The sequence below is a fragment of the Glycine soja genome, chromosome 6 (genome assembly GCF_004193775.1).
Source record: "Glycine soja cultivar W05 chromosome 6, ASM419377v2, whole genome shotgun sequence".
Taxonomy (NCBI): Eukaryota; Viridiplantae; Streptophyta; class Magnoliopsida; order Fabales; family Fabaceae; genus Glycine; species Glycine soja.
In genome coordinates this window covers 29,375,354-29,397,640 of record NC_041007.1, presented here as the reverse complement: position 1 = coordinate 29,397,640, position 22,287 = coordinate 29,375,354, and the positions used below count along the sequence as shown (strand labels likewise).

The window sequence follows — 22,287 nt, the reverse complement described above, 5'->3', positions numbered from 1 at the left end:
CATAGAACATAATTCTAAGCCCATATAGATATATTTAAATCATCTAAGACTTTTTCCTCATGTTTACCACAGTTACATACAATTCTATACCTGATCTTTATTTTACCTAGGCTCCGAGCCAAAATAATTTTTAGAAGTCACAAGTAGTTTTCAAAATTCTAATCTCAGTGAGATATATATCAGAATTTGAGATTCCATGTCTTCCGGAATAAATTCTGGAAATAAACCGTTCAAAAAGTTGGGGTGTTGCAAAAGGGTCTGAGTTGTCACCTTTGACTAGCCTAGGAAGAAGTTTATTGGATTTGTCTGGGTCCTTCACCGGATAAAGAGTATCAAATCTGTCTCGCTCCTGATCCCATGGTATGGAGGGTTGTGAAATCGAACCAAATATATACTTTAGAACTCCGCATTGTTCACAAAATTTTGGGTCTGGCCCCTTACTTTAGTATTTTTGAATCTCATAATTGAATCTTACAACCCAAGTCGATCCTATTGGCAACGGGCAAACGACGCTTACGCGGGATCTCGGTACCCTTCTCTTGCTCTTGAATAGAAGTTGAGTTCGAGTTTTCATGCCGGATCAGAAAAGTCAATAACTATAATAATTTTACCCCATTCATACCAAATATAATATGCGATACAATGATTACATATGATCATGTGTTGAAGTTTAGAAATTTACATTTATAGAACCAAAATTAAATAATCTAAAAAGTATAAAGACGAAATCAAATAATTAAAATTCTAGTTCCAAATAAAAATATTCTTGCCAACACTCGAGCATCACGTAAACACTGATTGAAGTCACCCTTACACTATACTAGGGGACTAAAACAATTGCAAGTAAACCTAAAATATCGAGGTAAGTTTGCGTAACACGCACAATGAGTATAAGATCAAGCTGAACAATCTAGCAACATAAATCTTCAAACGAAAAAATGAGCATATAACGATAATGATATTTATGAGCTGACCAGTTAAACAACTACCATGTCAAGAAACATAAGTAAATTGAAACTAATGTAATACAAAAACATTGGACCCCTATTGGGACACCTTCGGAGAAACTTGGCACCTAGCTTACCGGAAAATAAAATCCGTAGCTTTATGGTTTGACTTTTCCCTCAAACAATCTCAAAGATCTCAAAAAATCAAAAATAAAATTTTACAGCTTGAGAAAAATACCTGAAACTGGAATCTTCACTTTATAACATACTTCAATACAAAATGCTTTTACTCTAAAAGTGATGATGAAGATATGGAAATTTAAAGCAGCAAAGGAAGACAGGTTCGTCCAGTTACAGAAATTTTGATTCACTTGAGCTGACTCTGGCAGACCTCAATATCAGAAGTTTGTGCATCCAAAATGGCTTGCTCGGATGCAGATCTAATGGCCCCCACCACACTGTCAAATATTGCTCTCCGGAACATGTCATCATCCACCTTCTTGAGAATCTCTCCCACCACCTTAAAATCCAATCCCCCAGCCAAAATTAGTTTCCCAATTATCTCACCAAAATTACTTGGTGCTTTAGGTAAATCTATGCCAATATCATCCAGCAGAGAACCAAATAACAAACAGCCAGTCCCTATGTCTAAAGGGGTAAGAATCTTCTTAATATACAGATACTCAATGAGATTGGCAACAGTTTCAACACATGGTGGACTTTTATCAAGTGCAAGGTATATGGCTTCCTTAACAACCTCAGGGTGGTAAGAAGGAGATTTTAATTCCTCCACACACTGTAATGCCTCTTCCAAAAGCCGAACACTGAAATATTCTTCTAGAAGAGAGACAGTTCTGCGGCAAAGATCATCAGTATTCAATCTTGCAGCTGGAGGTTGTGGCTTCTCAGAGGATACAGGAACAGGAGCAGGTGAAGAGAGTTGAGGCGCTGCCTCAGGACCTAAACAAAAGTTTGTTGAGGAAGTAGAAAATGTACCACCTCCATGTACTAGGGCACTATTTCTTCCACTTATAATACCACCACTACCTTGAGGTAGCAGTTTTGAATTGAGGGTTGTGGACTTGGAAAGTAAAGCAGAGTTGCTGCATCCAGCAGCTTGAACTCCTGAAGAATCTCCTCTTGGCATAGATCTAGTCTTAGGCATCTCCCAGTTGTCATTATCAAATCCAGGCATCTTCCTGGTCCCTGGCATTCCAGGCATCAAACCCCCAGCACCAGGTCGAGCAATATGAAAGCCCCCAGAGCTGGCATTTCCTTGAACACCGCCACGGGAATTTCTCATACTTGCAGTTGCTCCTGGCCGCAAACCAAGATTTTTTTCTGCCTCTGAATGAATTTCAGTAATGGTTTTGGCTTTGACCTACATGAAACAGCATTAAAACTTAATAACAAGTGCACTTAAAATTAGCATAACAAATCACAGAATATAAATTTTAAATTTACCTCTTCCCGTCTAGGAACCCAGTTACTAGCACGCAACTCTATAACATCCCGAATCATGAACCTAAGCCGGGGTACAAGTTGTAGGTTTGAGCTTAATTCTTTCAATCGGCTAAAGTAAATATCATTTATACGCCGTGATTTAGGACTTTCATCAAGCTGCTTGCCAATAGTATTGAAAAACTGACATATGGCTTCAACATTTTCCTCAACTGGGCAAGATTTGCTGTCTGGGGATCCTAAAAGCTCCTGCTCAAAGTAACAACAACCATACTATTACGGGGATATTTCCAAACCAAACTGTACATTTTATGCAACAGTAGACATCTTTAATCCTTAGAACCTGAACAATGTGATGGACAATCTTTTCAGGAACCATCTTCTGCTTCAATAGCTCACCAATTAAACGGATATTTCCAAGGGTACGTAGCTTGAGCAGCCTTCCCTTGTCCGTACGCTCCATCTCCCGCTCAGGGACAGTCATCCTTTTTAGTTCCTCCCTCAGATTTTCAGCACCTTCAAAAGCCTCCTGGCAATTATTCAAGAGCACTCTCTTAAAGGTGATTTCTTTCCCACCAGGTTCTTCAGATGGGAATGGAGGCAGCTTTTCATTTAGATCAGAACACAGATGAGCATACATGGGGCAAAATGTTGGTTCTAGAACAGCCTTATCAAAAATAAGTGAAATGACATCCTACACTCACAAAGAAAAACAAGTCAATTTAGAACAAGAATGTGAACAGAAATAGATTGGCAACAGCAATTAAACAGTGACAACCTTTAAGATGTCAGCTGATGTAATGCCAGAATCGATTAACTGACCCTTCAGGACATCAAATTTCTCAGGAGTCAACTTATTGAGTATTCTGCATAAAATTAGAGAACAGCATATAAATAGTGGGAACCATCTAATTCTTTGTGTATATATAGCAGGAGCCATCAAATTCTATATTAATAGCAGAAGCCACACAGCTCCAAAGATTGTGAAAAAGGCTAAAAAAGAGTTTCAGAAGTAGTTCATTAATCTATACAGGAAATAAAGTAGACTCTTTTGTCAAAAATAGTTATTTTTTTATCTTTTCACTTTCATATTTAATAAACAATATGATTTAATCCTTAAATTGTGCATGGCTGAGGCCTTCTTACTACCTGCCAGAATCCAGGGCACCTACTACACAATTAAGTTACAAGTACAGAAGGTCAGATTCAAGCATACATGACAAGTTGACAACCCAAGATCTTTCCACATAGCATGGCTAAAAGGACTCTTATATCTAACTGTTATTCACAAGCATCCAAAACCTATTACCCTTTCACAGTCTTCAATACACGATCCTTTTCAGATAGACTTCCCCTTCTGGCTGACCACGGAACCTCAGCCTTGACTAGCGTAGGAGTAGGTCCTCCCTGAATAAGTAGACAGTAGATTAAGATAAATATAATAATTCATCATGTCAATCTAATGGATAAGCAATGAATCATTATGATATTAAACAAAACTTCTTGTATGAGCATATGACAATTACTTTCAATCAATTAATCAAGTAATTCTAACAAGGGCAGTACAACTTAGTCATCATCAATTACTAGTGAAAGGAGGAATGGGGACGACTTTAAAAGAATAACATACAGAAAGCATGTGACTACTAAATAAAACTAATTCCCTTTCTTTAACAGCAGTTCAGCATAAAATAAAGTCCTCTGATAATTGTAATTACTCAAATTACAGAGCACAACTTAGTTCTTCTTGGTACCAAAATAAACCTAAAAACTCCAAATTGCAGTTCAGCATAAATAAATATCGTATACAAATCAATAGTAAAGTTAAAGTGGCCATTGATACATAGATAAAAGCAAATGAGGCTACATTAATAACCAACAAACTAAGAAAACACAAGAAAATTTTAATTACTTCGATAAAATCCCATCAAAATAGCTGTTTATTGGTGATAATTGCATCACATGTTCAATTTGATCAAGATGCATAGCATGCCAGGTTGGGCATAGATAAAAACTAGAAGGAAAAGAAATCATGTCAATATTGGTCACAGGCATGGTAGTCTGTATCGCGTTCTGACTCAGAATCGTGCGAGTCTACAATTTTGAGGTGCTGCTCCACGCACATCCACACATGGATTCATCTGTTGGTGGAATTGTTAAAAAAAGCACACTGAATCGCAAACTGGTGGGATCATCTGTTTGGACTTTCACTTCAGATGGGTTAAAATTAGGGTTATTTTTTTTGTTTGGGCTTCCAAAACTTTAAGCCCACAAACCCCAACCCGTAAAACTTATTAATTGCTGCCCCTTAACACCTAATAAAGTAATAATATACCAATATGCTATTCTTCTTCAACATTGCGACTTCTCTCCTTCACTGAACCTTCCTGCCACATCTTCTCTTTTTTGCTGCCACTAGACATTGCTCAGCCGCAACTAGACCTTGCTCCACTGTGACTGGACCTTTTGCTCTGCCTTGACCGGCCTTCTCATGGCTTGCTGGACGGTATATAATCACAGAATAGATGTACTCAAACCATTTATTAAGAAATAATTTAGTGAACGTAATGGAGAAGTAATGTGTCACTATATGAAAAACTCCTCATCAGTGTCAATGGCAGATGGCTGAAATTCCACCATATACACATGCCATTGCACCACCATGGTGGGCCTCTCCACAAATTGCCAATAGCGGTTGGAAAAAAATCTGCTATGCTATTCCACAATAGCAGCGCCATAGCCACTATTTAACAACACTACTCATATATGCCCCTCACCGAAACCAGGATTGATAATGACAACTATTAAAAAATAATAATTTACCATTTTTTATTTATATTATCTTGATGCATATATAAGAATTTACTCCTCAAATATATCTTGATTATATAATGAGTATATATATTATTTTTATAGATCTTGTAGAATCTTATGTTTCGAGTTACGATTCCTCCTTCTACAATTTTGTGACCCCTGTTCGAGTCATAATAGAATCTCGAGATTGACTACCATGACCACGGTTTCATTAGGGTATATAATAAACATATACAGCAAGTAACAATAAATGTAATATGACAATCTCTCTTTTGGAAAAATCTCATGTGACCAAATCCACATCAAACAGGTTTCCAAAGGGCCAAAAAGGATGTTCAGGACATTGAGGATAACACAATAGGTCTAAACCATATGAGGAACACATTTAGAAGCTTCTACTGCGAGGAATAAAATTTAGTTACGGCAGTGATGTAGCACTTTCTTGTTTACTGATAGCAAATTTCAAACAAATATTGAATCTAAACTCATAAGAAGCATACTAAAACACTGGTATTTATTTCTTCCCATGCTTACCCCTTGCATAGAAGAGATTTGTGTTCTTGCAAACTGGGAATTAAGTTGGTCATGGCGATTAACCTGACTAGCATCCTGCTGTCTATTACCAAACTCTCGGTTATCTCTGAGGTTTTCCCAAGATCTCTCATCTGTACTAGCAGGAGGTTGTCCAGAACGACCACGCCAATCACGGTTATCTGGCTCAGAATACCGATTTTGTAATTGATGAGGAAGCTGCAGAAGATAAAGTAAACATTATTATATAACATCTGAGTTGTGAAAATGATTACAGAGAGATTTAAAAACAGATAATATTTAATTGCAGCAATCAAAAGAATAAATGTATCAATAAAATAGTATGATATTCTAATTATAGAGAATTCTTCTGTTCATATGACGAAAAAAAGTACGTTCTCCACCGAAAATCAATCAACCCAATCAACCAATTTACCAAATAGGATGAAAGAGGATTCATGGTTCTTAGAAAAATTTAAAATTAATTAGAAGGCAGGAAAGATAGTTACATTGCTTTCAGCACGGCCCCAACTTGGATCTTCACCAAAAAGTTCAGCTTCTATATCTTGTTTAATCTTAAGAATATCATCAGGGACCTCAACAGCCTACATATGAAAAGTTTCAACAGTCAGATAACAGTTAAAACATAAATACTTGGTTTATATGTTTTACACAAGAGACAAAAGAATACTGAACTATGCTATTTCAGAAGTAGATACCTCTAGTATGGAGGACAAAGGGGGAGAAAAGTGAATGAAACAATAAGAAATTATTCGGATGCTTAGGTAATAACATAAATTGCCTTTTAATGAACCTGAACACCAGCCTTTACCCCCTCCACACACCCCAAAAGAAAAATAGACTGCTATCCTTTAAAAATAGGACCACAAGGAAAAATCGATTTAAAAATAAAATTAGAAAATCTAGACTACATTTTAGCAGAAGATAGATGTTATAAAGCTTAAAATCAACCAAAGAAAACGGCAGCAGAAGGATGTGTACTGTAAAATAAATAAAATAAAAAATTCTGCTTCATCAGAAACAGTTTAGAGAATCAAAACTAAATTTGCAAGAGCAAACAGTTACCTCTTTAAGCTGTAAAAGCTGATCTCTGGTATATCGCACACGCTCATGACCCTCAAACCGTGAATCTCCAGTCTATAAAACAAGAACCACTAAGATAAAAATCTCTACAAAAGGACCACACTTAAACGATCACCACACAACCAATAAATACCTCAAAAGAACAAGAAAAATTAAGTAGACATATACGATAGTATACAACAATAGATATCATAGAAAAAATCACAATTATTTTTCACTAAAATCCTTAACAAAAATATGGTGATAAAAATGGTTATACATGAAAACCATACACGAAACTCAATAATAAACCAACATGTCTAGTAACAACATTTGACCAAGACAAAACGTTTCCCTTTTCAACTACTCATTCATTAGAAACAAATATACTGACAACACAACAGAATCATTTAGTGCGTCACATAGTCAAATGCAGCTCCGGAAAAACCATTTCAATGCAGTAAGATACATGTGGAAAACTATAAAAAAAAGAATCTCAAAACTTTCATATTGCAAAGGCAATGAACCAAGATGTCTGGTAACATTTGACCAAGACAAACCATTTCCCTTTTCAACTACCCATTCGTTAGAAACAAATACGCTGACAACGCAACAGTCATTTAGCATGTCGCATAGCCAAAGGCAGCGCCATCTCTCCATAGTAAAAAAGAATCTGAAAACTTCCTTATTGCAAAGGCAAGCAATGCTTGCAATGCCAGAGATGCCTTTGGCTTGGTGACATGCTAAATGACTCGGATGCTTCATCCGACATTGAATGTGAGCTGAGCATCTCTCCCGTCCCGTCTAAAACGAAACCCTAGTTGGAAAGGCAAACGGGCAGGAATGTGTGTGGGTCCTTTATGGGCAATCTAAAACTCAACCAAGCCCACCTAAAGCCCACACGTTGTTACTTTCTGTCCATATTTACAGCAAGAACACATAACCGAGTGCCCCCACCTAGAATCAGGACATTCCAAGTTTCAAACTCTCAACACTCCACTCACATTCCATTCCTATAATAATAATAATAATAATAAGTAATAACCTATCCATCAAACAAAATAATCATAGGTAACGAGATTCAAATAAACAAAACGAGATCTGACCTTGAGAGAGAAAGAGGCATGAGGGCGCGAGAGAGGGAGATCGGCGGAGAGAGAGGAAGAGGAGGACGAGTGAGCGAAAAGCCTGCTTCCACCGCCACGACCACCACCAGGCCTCAAGCTTAGGACCGTTGGATCACCTTGCTGCATATCACTACTCACTGCCACAAGATTATTGAAGGGTGGTATGGTTCGTTCGTTCGTTCTCTCTCTTCTGCGCAGCGCCAAAGAGAAGAGAATGAGAAAGAGAAACGCTGCGAGTGACGGGGAAAGAAATATAAACCCTTCCTTCCACCACACCCCATGTCAGCTTCCCTAATTTTCCATAATAGGACCCTTTGGTTTAAATTTTAAAAATAAAATAAGAAGATAAATTTGCTTTTTTTTTTAAAAAAACTTTTTAAGTAAAAGCAAATTAAACAAAACATTCTAAAATATAGAAAAATGTCTATTTAATGAGTCTAATGTCTAAGCACGGATAATGTAAAATAATTTCACATTCACATTTAATCACAAATCATCGTTTAAATTACTTTAAAATAATTATTTGAAAAGTCAATAAATTTATATTGTTAGTGTATAACCTTCATTCTCTTATTTTATTAAAAATTATTTCTAACAAATAAGTTTAAGCAAACTTGAATATAAGGAGAATTCGTGTTCAATTCTCACCATGTGTAAAATTCTCTTGAGTCAATGGGATTAGTCTCTAATCTAGTAGGTTGGATAACACTTGTGATCTCTAACTTAGAATAAAAAAAGACCTAGAAAATTTTCAAAATAAGCTTAAACAAATGCACCTTGTATATTATTTTGAACAAATTATTTGTTTTTATTTAATTAAGATTAACAATTTAATATTAAACTAATAGAATTGACACTGTGTAAAGATCTCATTATATTCACACGAGAGAAGATGGGTCTTGAAAGAAAATATTGTTAGTTGGACTCAGAATCTATAAAGGAGGTTGAATAGATTCCACAACTTTTGAAATTTTCTCGATGAAATCAATTCAAACCAAATACCCTTTTGAACAATCAAGATTTTCTTCAAAATCTCTTCACACAAAGATAATCTTGCTTGAGAAAAATAATCACTTTTTGTTCTAAAAACAAAGTTTTAAATGACACATTCAATTACAAGATTAAATACCAACACAACAAAATATCATCAAAAGCCCAATAATAAGATAAAGAATATAGATAAACAAGACAAGAGTTTATACTGGTTTAGTTCTCAAGAGAATCTACATTTGGTTTTTGCTTTAAGAACCCTTAGAACAATCATTATAGAGAAATCACATTTACAAACACTATGCACAAGCAAATCTCTAAAAGACTACCCTTTATCCCTTGAATCCTACAAGAGAAAACAATGAGTTGAACCCTACAACTCAAAACCTTCTTGGTAATCCTAACCAAGATCACAAAACTCAAATGAATGAAAAAAAAAAAAGAAAATGGAATGAATACACCTTATTATGTGGATATGGAAGCTTCAATCTTCAAACCATGATGTTCATCTTTGACATTGAATGCATGACCTTGACAAGATAACTTTCCTTGAAGAAAGGCCTAAGTAATCCTCTTAGAAACTCTTTCTAAATGTAATATGTAATTTTCTATCGCAAAAAATTTACTTAAAGGGAATAACAAGATGAATATTTGTAATAAAAACAATTATAATTGTCATAATCGATTATCAAAACCTTGTAATCGATTATTTTGATTATATACCCTTTGTTATGCATTCTCATATCGTGGTAATCGGTTACAATGTGATAATCAATTATTTCGATCCTAGAGAACAATCTTCTGATTGCAACTTGTCATATTTGCCTTCAATGTGTTGCTATAATCAATTACACAAATGTGATAATCGATTAATTTGCACACATTAAGTTTTTAAGAACACTTGTAATCAATTACATACCCATGGTAATCGATTATATGACACATGTTGGATCAAGGTGGAATATAGAAAGGAGGTTGAATAGATTCTTTCAAATTCTTTACCAATTCTTTTTTAACACATTAAAAATTCCCATGTAAATCAATCGAAGTTTCTTCAAAAGATCATTATAAACTAGAAACTTCAGTGATTATAACATGTGTAAAAAAAATCTATTATGATGGCCCTTGAGATCAATTCCACTACCAAGATGAATCCAAGACTCGGAGTTTAGAGAATAAGAGAAACACACAAGAGCTTATACTAGTTCAGTTGAATCTGGACCTACATCCAATTGTTCCAAGTCCTCTTAGAACTTCCATTATATAGAGAAAACACGGACAAACACTATGCACACACAATTTTGTAATAGAAATCAAATCTTTCTCTTGAACCCTACAAGAAAATATCCTGAATTGAAATATAAATGATTGAATACACCTGAATCATATAGATATTTAATCTTCATTTTTTAATGAATGATTCTTTGATCAACTTCAATCTCCATACTAAATGCAATGTTATTCTTTTAGAAGACACTCTTAAAATGTCTTTCCTCCAAGACTGAACATATCAAGAGTCTTTCATAAAGAAAACATATAGGGGTATTTATAAATTTTGATAGTTAAAACAGATCTAATCAATTGTAAAACCAGGTAATCAATTAATTCGTCAAAGTCCCCTTTGATATGCATTTCCAAAAACCAGTTAATTAATTATCAAAAAGGGCAAATGAGTAATTTGTTTCAGTCTGGGTATTTTTGTTTATTTTGTGTTGGTTGGGTAATCGAATATCATGTGTTGTAATTGATTATAAAATCACACAAAGAGCTTCTCTTTGTTTCCAAGTGATTATCAAATGGGGTATCCGATTATCATAAGCTATAGATCCTTCCTTCTTCTGAAATTGTCTTGGGTATTCGATTACCAAGTTAGGCGATCAATTAATTTGATGTTGCTAGTCAAATTTCAAGTAGAAGTAAGTTCTTAAGAAACTTAGACAATAAAAATACATCATTCACTTCATATTTGATCAATCATTAAGCATCAAAAAGACTTAAACTATATCACACACATGCCTAATCTAAAGCATTCAATACAAATGCCTCATCTATTAAACATGTTTGGCATTGCAAAATTATTAAACCAAAACTAAAAAAATAAGGGCTTTAAGCCTTGATCTAACAGTACAATGACTTCCTTCTCTTGAAAACAAGCTTGGTAATTGATTGCCCATATTTGGTAATCGATTATCCCGATGGGAACAACTTGTTTCAATAGAATCCAAGTCTTAGCCAAGGTTTAAACATGTTGTAATTGGTTACAAAAATTATGTAATCGATTACACTATGTCAAACACTTATGTTCATAAAAACTTAGTGATCTTAGCCTTCACAATCACTTATGATATCAACAATTACGCATGATATAAGATAAAGTAAACTATAGCACACATGCCTAGATCTAAAAATAATCAATACAAAATGCCACATCTATATAAACATGTTTGACATTGTAAAATTGCATAAACCAAAAACTTATGCTAATTCTTCAATCTACATATTCTAACATTCTTAATAGATTATCCTTGAATTTTATTGATTGTCATTGCAAAAGATATAGTTATTGAAAATTGTCTTCTTTAAAATTTAAAGGGATCTTATTATCCGAACGAATCAATGATAGTCTTGGAAGGAATATTTTTTTACCAACATTATTTCCATATATGACTTTTGTAACACCTTAGTCTCTAAGACTGTAATTATTCTATTTCTTTATTTCATAAAGAGTATTAATCAATTTAATCTCAAAATCATGAAAATTAAGAAGACGCAAACTTAGATTTTAATGAATTTTTAAAACTTTTCATTAGTTTCTTTATAAAATAGATACCACGTAGAAGGCAAAGTGTTTCATTCATTTTTTTGAAAATTAAGCGTAATGCAATTTCACTCAAAAACATACTTATTTAAATAATTAAAACGGGAAATGAAACATATCTGAATTATAGAATATATAAATATGCATAAGTGATTCCTCAAGTAAAGTAATGAGTACAACCTCAAGGTACAACTGTATACGATGCAAAGTAGATGACTAACATACTAAAGTCTAGACCTACTTAAATCAAATACATATAAAAAAGGTCTTAGACTCAAAATAGTCAACTTTAACACCTAAACCAATGTGGAAACTACACAAAAAGGCATATGTCAATAATTGCCAGTGTATAACAAAGGTACCCAAAGAATTGATCCACGCCTCTGATGAAGTTAGGTATCCACCACCCCAAGCACACTCAACCTTGAGATGGAGCTATTTGATCGTTCACCATCTGATCTTAAAGAAAGAAAACATAAGGGTGAATCTTCTTGTTTTGTCAAACGACCCATAGAAGACTTAACAAGTCACATACAAGCTACTAACCATAGTGATGTGGTTATCTATCGGTTCTCACTCACACCCTAATCCTTTTCATTACTATAATTGTAAGTATTTCTCACTAGTTACTTGCCACTAGAACTTCAAAAACTTAGTGGACTTACACATTTAAGTTAGGTTGACTATTGAGAGTACACCTTTTACCATGGTACAACGACAAACTCTCACCAATTGACAATGGCTCGTAAACTGGGTTACCAAGCTGGCTCGGTGACATCAATCACAACTTAGTGCCTCACCCTCAAGGGCAATTCATGTCTTATGATCATTTTCTAGGTGCCCATTGTGGTCATCCAACAACTCTAAGGATTGACAACTCAGTGATTCTCCATACTCAGAGCGTTCTTTCTTTGTCATAGTAGGGTTCCACTACTTTCAGTATCGAATGGCGATGGACTAGCACATGAGGTTGAGACACCACTCCTAGCTCTATAGTCATATCATTTTTAAGGACATATGTCCTCTTCACCACCCTTGGTTAATATTGTCATTGGAACTTCTCTTTCATGATCTCCATCATTACCATAGTCGGAATGCCTCATGAGACTCTCTTCATCTCACACTTTTTGTGTCTCATCACGCACTCACGTTACACGTATCTCAACATCGTGCCAACATTACTAGAACAGAGTTCTAGTCATCGCAAGTACTTGTACTCGAGTCCACGTGAAACTACCACAAACAAAACAAAATGCTAACAATATCACACTACAGTTGAAAATTACTTGTGTCATACCCTAATTTCATTCAGGGACTATCGTTTGTTGATCTTTTGATCCCTGCTAGCCAAATTGAGCTGCTTAACACCAGTTGCATTGCAGTCCAAAAGGTTTTTTGACGATTCGAAAAAGAATACAGAAAATAACCAAAAGGGAGGGCAAAAGGGTCATTTGGAAGCTTTTTCTGACCCCTGGCTCGCCTGGGCCCCCAAAAGACTTAGGGGTGAAGTAACCAGCTCACCTGGGCAAGCAAGGTTACTTTAGGTTAAAGCAACAGCTCGCCTGGGCGAGTTGCAGATCAAACAAGTCCCCTCATTTCCTATAAATAGGCGTGAGGGGGCTGAAGGAAGAGGTTTAACCTTCATATATTGAAAGCATTTACTGAAATTAAGGAGAAGGAGAAAGAAGAAGAAAAAATGAGGCGGAGGCGCTTCCGAATAGCAGCCGTGACCGATTCCTACATTGTTCTTCTTGTTGCTTTGCACATCTTTCATCTCATTCTTCTACCATCAGTGATCTCATTTTTTCATGTAAAGCGAATTTCAACCGATCATTTGTGTCGTAATCTCATTCTATCCTTGTAAAATAAAATTTCAACTGATCCTTTACTTCACCAATCATCTTTTAATGAGTTTTGAGTTTAATAAGTGAAACCAAGATGAAATCAACATATAACTGATTTTCTCATCATTAAAATTACTTGAGATCGTTTCAAGGTCCAACGTCTTAACGATTCTCTCCGCTTTTCAAACTTAAGAAAATCATTTCAAGGTCCCAATGCTTTAATGATTCTCTCCACTTTTCAAACTTGAGAAGATCGTTTCAATGTCCAATGCCTTAACTATTCTCTCCGCTTTCCAAAGTTTAAGACATCATTTCAAGGTCCAACACCTTAAATGACTTTTGTTCGCAATTAAAATCAATCTTTCAAAAAACATAAAATCAATGTAACACATAAACTTTCAGACTTAAAGAACTACTTAGGTCTGAATTCCTCATTGCACCTGAGGATACATAGGAGCAAGGGCAACACCCTTGTAGACCCCAAAAAAATGATAAACATAAAAAGGGAAAATACATAATTTTGAAATCATGTTTTGCTCACTCGATTAAAGGCTTTCGTCCCTTGTGACGGGCACGTGGGGTGCTAATACCTTCCCCGTGCGTAAACAACTCCCAAACCCTTATTTTCAAAATCTGCAGACCTTCGCCTTTTTTTTGCTTTTTTTTTTAACATTTTCCTCGAATAAACATTGGTGGCGACTCCGCTTGTTTTCTCCGTTGGAGAAAAATGCTTTGGCCTATCTATTTTGGCCTTTTTGCACACCTACTGATTGGTAGTTTGCGACAACCCGTATCACACAACAATCACATGCACATAAAATTTTCAGTGCCCGAAGTTCACACTCCTCCCATTCTTCAGTACGGATAAGTTCAAGTAAAATACATTGCACAAAGAATTAACATTTTCCCAAAATTCACACTTTCTTTGTCTTCCATAAAACTAGAACAATATAACATCATGTCTTCATCAACCAATCAGGAAATTCATGCACTTAGCAAAACAACAATTTAATCACATCAACAAAGCATAATTCTAAAAAACCCTAGACTACTTGAAAATAGGGCAAAAACATGCTCTAGTTAAATTTAGTAAAAGATTTTTAACTCAAACTTTTTAAATAGAATTGAAGATTATTTCAATGTTTTCTAACATGGTATCCCAATTGTCTAGCAAAATTCAACAAAAATTCCTAAAATATCTACAAGGCAAGCATGATAGATTTGATTTCAGATTTGACCTACTTCAAATATTTGCATTTTCTCCCTTTTTCCAAATCCAAATTGAGTTTTACTCCTTTCACATTGAAGCTCGCAAAATTATATTTTCAACGAGGTAAAAATTGAACTCACTTTCTGTAGTTCCAAGTAAAAGTTTCTTCAAAGACCTTTCTCATGCCTTAAAAATATTTATCCAGCAACCAAATCTATTTTGTCTTGCCTTTTAAAATTAGAAGGTAGCATATTTAACTTATATAATATACATGGTTAAAAAAATTATTTTGTCTATTTCAAGTATTGGCAATCACATTTTCAAAATTGTAAACACAAAATTATAGAGTTGGCAAAAACAAGGCACTGCCAGTTTAATAAACCTTAACAGAAAGGTTACCTTGAAGGCCACATATGAACTTCAATTTGACCTCATCTCTTTTTTGTCTCAGCAAAAAAGTTGTAAAAATTTATGTCTAATTTAATTTAAGATAAATTTCACAAAAATTGAATGACTAGATTTTCTAAAATATCTAAGACAGTTGCTCCTACCCATGACTCAAAACAACTACTATCTCTTTTGATTTGGTTTCAAAATTCAATAGAAAAACTTGGTTTAAAATTTTGATAATATTTAACTAGAGTCTCCTTTGAATTTGGAGCTTTCCCAAAGAATTTATATAGCTAAAAATTGAAGAAAAAAGGTACATGCATTCTCCAAGTCAGATTTCACAAAAACATAATAAACACTAGACAAAATTTCCATTTCTCAAAATTAACTTCTAAAGAAAAATAACTATCAATGGAGGCAAACATGCATTGCCATTGTTGTCTCCTCCCAAAGATAAACTGATGGAACCCTAATTCGCGGATCCAATTATTAGCATCAACAAATTGGGAAACCTATTTGGAACTCTATGAAATTGAGGAAAATAAAAAAGAAAAAAGCGGAATTAGAAAAGGAGATGGAAAGAACAACGCCACAATCTTGAAAGATTGATAAGTTGAGGATGATTCACCACAAAGAATAGAATTCTTTGGTAAAAACCTATGGTTTCACACAAGAACCAAGAGAGACACTCTTAACTATGTCAAATCTGGAATTTCATCAAAAACTACAGACAAAGTATTTAAATAGTTTATTTATAACTCCTACTAAAGACCCAAAATTAGGCACAAGATCCAATAACTAATCGAATAATTAAAAGACTTAAAAATAACAAAAAAGGTAGCAGCCCATTACAAGTCCAAAAGTAGGCTCAAAATACAATTAAAAACAAAAATAAATCTTATTTTAAAAGTTGGCTAAAATTTATGAGCTTCACTTCTTCTTTTTCCTCCATGAGAGAATTTAATCTCTCGCCAAGCTCTTCTTGAAATCTCTAACTCCTTGCTCAAGTGATTGGTCCATCCAAGTTGAGTCCACCTAAGTCAAACTCTTCCTTCTTGGATAGTTCTCTATCATTCCTCCTTCTTGGAAAGAATTTGCCCTCAAATTGATGTCAAAGGTACCTATATCACAAAGAGTTAAGTCAGTAACATTAAAAGTGTTGCTTACACCATAGTCTTGTGGTAAATCAATGTTATATGCATTATAGTTGATGCACTCTAAAACTTGAAAAGGACCATCTCCCCTTTCTTGAAGTTTAGATTTCCTTTTGGAAGCAAACCTATTCTTCCTCAAGTGAATCCAAATCCAATCACTCGATTTGATAACCATTTTCTTTCCCCCTTTATTGGAATATCTAGCATATTGTTCAACCTTTTGCTCAATTTGTGATTTCACCTTCTCATGCAAACTCTTAACGAAATTGGCTTTAAAAAGCCCATCCCTATTCATCATAGCATAAGTGTTAGTAACGAGTAACAAATTTAGAGGGGACAATGTACTAGAACTGTAAACTACCTCAAAATGTAACAACCCGCCTCGTTGCTACGATATCACCACTCTAATAACTGGAAAATTAAATTCTTTTTCTTTCTTTTATGAAAACTCCATTACTTTGCTTATGAAAATCATAGTAAATTTGAATTTCACAAATATGTATATATATATATATATATATATATATATCTATGTCCCCAAACACGCACCAATGTTTAACCGAATACATGAATATTAATATAGTAGTTCAGTACACATCATATACATAATGAAGATTAAATCAGTTTGAACATATAAATAAATTTGTGATTTACATCCTTAATCCAACAAAAGAAATCATGAACCACTATGGAGGAGTTGATTAACAAAACACAACTCTCTCCCCAAAATAATCCCAATGTCATCATGTCGGCTTGGCGGCTCCTCAACAGAATCTCATCCCTGCACCCTACTACAGTCATTCTGCTCCCATGAATAAGGTTCGCGATCATCATAGGTATCAACCACACAATACAAAATTGCAAGGGTGAGTTCATTATAAAAAGAACCAATGTTAAATCCAAATAATCACAATTAGCAAGAAAACATAAGCAAACATCATAAGCTTACACAACATTCATTATTCAACACTCACATCCAACAATTGTTCATTGTCCATATTCAACAATTACTCATCATCCATATTCAACAATTACTCATTAGACACATCATCCATTCATGGATCCAATCAAGACTTCTCAGAATGATGCATGCACCTGACCTCAACTCTCAGATGCAATGCGGTACATACCGTATCCAATACCAAGGAAATAACCCTAAGTGTGTCCACACGACACCTCACTTAGGAAACCATGCAGTATTTGTCGAGTCCACCTAGTCGTGCACCGTAACTCCCCCCTAGGTGATCAACCTGGGGCCACAAGGAGTTCCCTACCAGGTGACACACCCCCTAGTACAAAGTACATACTGCCACAATTTATACTATTTCCCATGTCATATGAGGTATGAAACATGGGCACCCCTTCATGAACATACACTACATACGACGTATGAACGTGGCCAAAAGCAAGTGCCAAAGACCATGGACCAATTAAAGTGCCTAAGAATCCCCGCAGCAAATGCTTATATTCTTTAACCACACTTGTCCCCCATGAATGGGCCATCCGATAAGGTCAGTGCACTCCGCCCACCACGAACATACACAACATGCACTTGTCAATGCATTTCCAACATCATCAACATTCCATTTCAATGGCATCACCAATAACCACAACAACCTCATTCCATATTGACATAACCATCAATAATAACATCTGTTCATGTTGGCATGATCACCATTAACAACGTCATCTCAAATCAATATCATCGTAAATATCAACATCACCACATATCAATTAAAGTCACCAATAGCAACATCGACAATGAGTCGCATTCCGCATATAAATATATTTTCCATGCCTGAGGTTCACACTCCCCAGGTCTTCAAACAACACAAGTTTAATAAACAATAATATTATTCATCAACAATAGATATATCGCATCCCATTCGTTAAAAACATAATTTTCTTGAAAGAGAATCAGCATACAACAGGGATAGACATATATTCTCATAGCTAGGTTCCCTGACCCTAACTATGGTGTCAAAACGGTAAATTTTATAATAACTCCCCTCACCTATCGTGAGCTCTCCGTCAGTTCCTCGTTGGGTCACTTAGAGGTCTCTTTCTCGTTCGCGCTTGTCGGTCCAACACAAGTCTCTATTACGGCAAAATGAAAGGAATTTTAGCCTAGGCTTCAAAAACAAGGTCAAAGGCAACATTTGGGGTCAAATACCACTGTCAAAACATGAAGGGCTGAAGGGTATTTCGGGTTCTACAGAAAAGAAACATCCTTTTGAAATTCCGATCACGCCAATGTGACCGGGGTTCAGTGAATGCCATAAAAATAACCTCAAGGTTATAAAAAGATAACTTTTACAATGTCTCATTCTCTAGGGTTTTTCAAAGGAAGTGTGAAAACACCTTATTATAGTACTCAACACATAAGAGACACTAAGAGGAACTCAAACTAGTTAGGAGAAGGCTTAGAAGTCAAGGTTACCTCAGAGAAACTTTGAAATGGAGGATTGAGGGATTTTCTCCATCGAATCTTCGAGGAGGATTATGAGGATTCCGCTCTTATTAAAGTGTTCCTCTTGGTGTGGGGGTCCAACGGCAAGCAACGGCGGCTCACGGCGGCCACTGGTGGTCTTGGGTGGTGGAAAATAAGGTTTTAAGGTTTGGGAGAAGAGGAGAGTGAAAATCGTGTTTTTCACGCTAAGGACATATTTATAACCTGCAACTTTCGCTTAGCGGGCCTACCGCGCTAAGCCGAAGTCCACTTCTTGCGCTTAACGCAAGAATTTAGGCTAAGCGTAGACCCCTCTGCACTAGGTCTCGCTTAGCGCACCTTTGGGCCGCTCAGCGCAATTCCCCTCGGTTGGAGTTGGGCTTAGCGCAGCTTTGGGCCGCTCAGCACAATTCCCCTCAGTTGGAATTGCACTTAGCGTGCCATACTCGCTTAGTGGGAGACCAAAAGTTATTATTTTCAAGATCCCAACGGTCAGACTGTAGAAACATATCTTAGGGATACCCAGATAAAATTTGAAGATGATCCAACGGTTAACAAATATGCTGTCGTGATTTCATCAAACTAGGTTTTGGTAAAATCTAAAATCTCATACTTTCAACTTAGCTCAACAAAACTCCACATAATTCAACATCCATATCAAGAAATTCACACATGACTAGTTCAAGGCATACTTCAACTCATTCAAGTCTATCATATAGTCAAACAACACAATAAATACAATTAAACATCGATTTATAACTTATAATATCTTAGGGTGTTACACACTCTAAAACTTGAAAAGGACCATCTCCCCTTTCTTGAAGTTTAGATTTCCTTTTGGAAGCAAACCTATTCTTCCTCAAGTGAATCCAAATCCAATCACTTGATTTGATAATCGTTTTCTTTCTCCCTTTATTGGAATATCTAGCATATTGTTCAACCTTTTGCTCAATTTGTGATGTCACCTTCTCATGCAAACTCTTAATGAAATTGGCTTTAAAAAGCCCATCCCTATTCATCATAGCATAAGTGTTAGGCATGGGTAACAAATTTAAAAGGGACAATGGACTAGAATCGTAAACTACCTCAAAAGGAGAATAAGAAGTAGTAGAATTTACTATCCTATTATAAGCAAATTCAGTGTGGGGTAGGCATTCCTCCCAAGCTTTCTAATTCTTACCTACCTAGCACCTTAGAAGTTTGATTTACCAAAACGACAAACATAGCACATGGGCTCAAACTTTCTCTAACCCATCATTTTCCATCAAGCTCTCCACTTGTCTTTGACTCTCTTTTTTCTCTTTCAGATTACGTCTATATGTTGGCCTATTTGGTATAGAAACTCTAGGCATGAGATCAATTTGGTGCTCTATCCCTCTCAAAGGAGGCAACCCATGAGGGGGATCTTTAGGGAAGTAATCCCCAAACTTCTTCAATAATTCTTCCACACCTGGGGGAGAACAACTAGCAATAGAAGATGGACAATAATCATAATGCATTAGTAAATACATAGGTTGTCTAGCTAACACCATTCTCTTCATCTCTTTTTCTCTCATGAACAAGCTTTGTATTTATCTCTCCTCTTAATTTTCATTTTTTTTTGTTTTTACAATTTCACTCTTTTTTTATCTCCACTTTTTTTTTCTTTTCTCTCCTTTCATGTTTCTCTCTCTTTTTATCAATTTTGTTTTTCTCTTCTTTTCTCTCTTGTTCTCTTTTCACTTTTATTTATATTTGATCCTCACAAACCTCACTTGGAGACAAAGGTGTGAGGGTAACCTTTTTCCCTTTATGTATAAATGAAAATTTGTTTGTGACATCGTTATGAACAACATCCTTATCATACTGCCAAGGCTTTCCAAGTAAGAGATGGCTAGCCTCCATATGGACTGCATGAAATAGTATCTCATCAGCATACTTTTCAATGGAGAAGCATATCAAAACTTGTCTATCTACAACTAGCTCCCCATTCTCACTCAACCATTGTAGTTTGTAAGGCCTAGGGTGAGGTAAAGTTTTCAAAGCAAGTTTTTCAATCAATCTTTGGCTAGCTACATTGGTGCAACTACTCCCCCATCAATAATCAAAGGGCATATTTTCTCCATGACCATGCACCTAGTATGAAAAATGTTCTCCCTTTGAGTTTCATCTCTATCCTTACACACACTACCTATTAACATCCTAACCATCAAAATATCACCTTCTAGAGGTTGTACATCACATTCACTTTCACTCTCACTAGAAGAACTAGAAGAGCTAGAAGAAAATGCACTAGTGATTATCCAACACAACCATAGTTCTTTTGTTAGGACATTGGGAGACAATATGACCCTTTCGCAAACACTTGAAACATTTAATAGAACTCATTTTTGAAGAAGTGGGAGTATGGTTAGATTATTTTTACCGAGGGCAACACCTTTTTTTATGAGATTTGAAAAAGGTCAAAATAGATAGGCCAAAGCGTTTGTCTCCAAGGGAGAAAACGAGCGGAGTCGCCACCAACGCTTATTTGAGGAAAACGTTAGAAAAACCAAAAAAGGGGTCTGCGAGTTTTGAAAATGAAGGTTCGAGAGTTGTTTACGCATGAGGAAGGTATTAGCACCCCATGGGCCCGTCACAAGGGATGACAACCTTTAATTGAGTGTGCAAAACATGACTTCAAAATTGTGTATTTCCATTTTTATGTTTCTTTATTTTTTTGGGGTCAACAAGGGGACTACCCTTGCTCCTACGTATCCTTAGGTGCGATGAAGAATTCAGACCTACGTAGTTCTTTAAGTCTGAAGGTTTGTGTGTTATATTGATTTTATGTTTTTTGAAAGATTGATTTTAGTTGTAGACAAAGGTCATTTAAGGCATTGGACCTTGAAACAATGTTTTAAACTTTGAAAAGCGGAGAGAATTGTTAAGGCGTTGGACCTTGAAATGATCTTTTTAAATTTGAAAAGAGGAGAGAGTCGTTAAGGAGTTGGACCTTGAAACAATATCAAATGAGTTTAATGAAGACAAAATCAGTTATACATTGATTTCATCTTGGTTTTATTCATTAACTTTCAATCTCTTTAAAAAGATGATTTATGACATTAATGATCGATTGAAACTTACTTTACAAGAAGAAAAGTGATTACTGATGGTAGAAGAATGAGATGAAGATGCACAAAGCAACAAAGAGGACCCTTAAGGGTGCATAGACCGTATATGAATCCTTAAAACAAATACTAACTGGATGATGAACGTAGAACATCGAACGAAGAACGATGTAGAAGTCGATTACGGTCGTAATTCGGTAGTGCCTCGGCCTCGTTTTTCTCTTCTTTCTTCTCCTAGTCTCTGATTTTCACTGAAACCTCTCAATGTTTGAAAGTTCCACCCTTTACTCAGCCTCCCTCATGCCTATTTATAACAAAAGATGGCATTAGGGGACATGGCAGCTCGCCCAGGCGAGCTGGAGCTTCACCCTGAAGTAACC

At 35.6% G+C, this 22,287-nt stretch overlaps 1 protein-coding gene and 1 non-coding gene across 2 annotated transcripts; both read right to left on the bottom strand.

Moving 5' to 3' along the window:
• Positions 1-928: 928 nt before the first annotated feature.
• On the bottom strand, positions 929-8,233 carry LOC114416769 (eukaryotic translation initiation factor-like). The gene is made up of 9 exons (XM_028381772.1): positions 7,943-8,233; positions 6,840-6,911; positions 6,263-6,358; positions 5,757-5,972; positions 3,718-3,815; positions 3,187-3,274; positions 2,752-3,102; positions 2,412-2,657; positions 929-2,328 (listed from the first exon to the last, which is right to left on the bottom strand). The coding sequence occupies exons 1-9, from the start codon at positions 8,087-8,089 to the stop codon at positions 1,315-1,317; spliced, it is 2,328 nt and encodes a 775-aa protein (XP_028237573.1). The 5' UTR covers positions 8,090-8,233; the 3' UTR covers positions 929-1,314.
• On the bottom strand, positions 7,678-7,784 carry LOC114417554. The gene has a single exon (XR_003667816.1). It is a non-coding gene; the product is annotated as a small nucleolar RNA snoR103 (small nucleolar RNA).
• Positions 8,234-22,287: the final 14,054 nt, after the last annotated feature.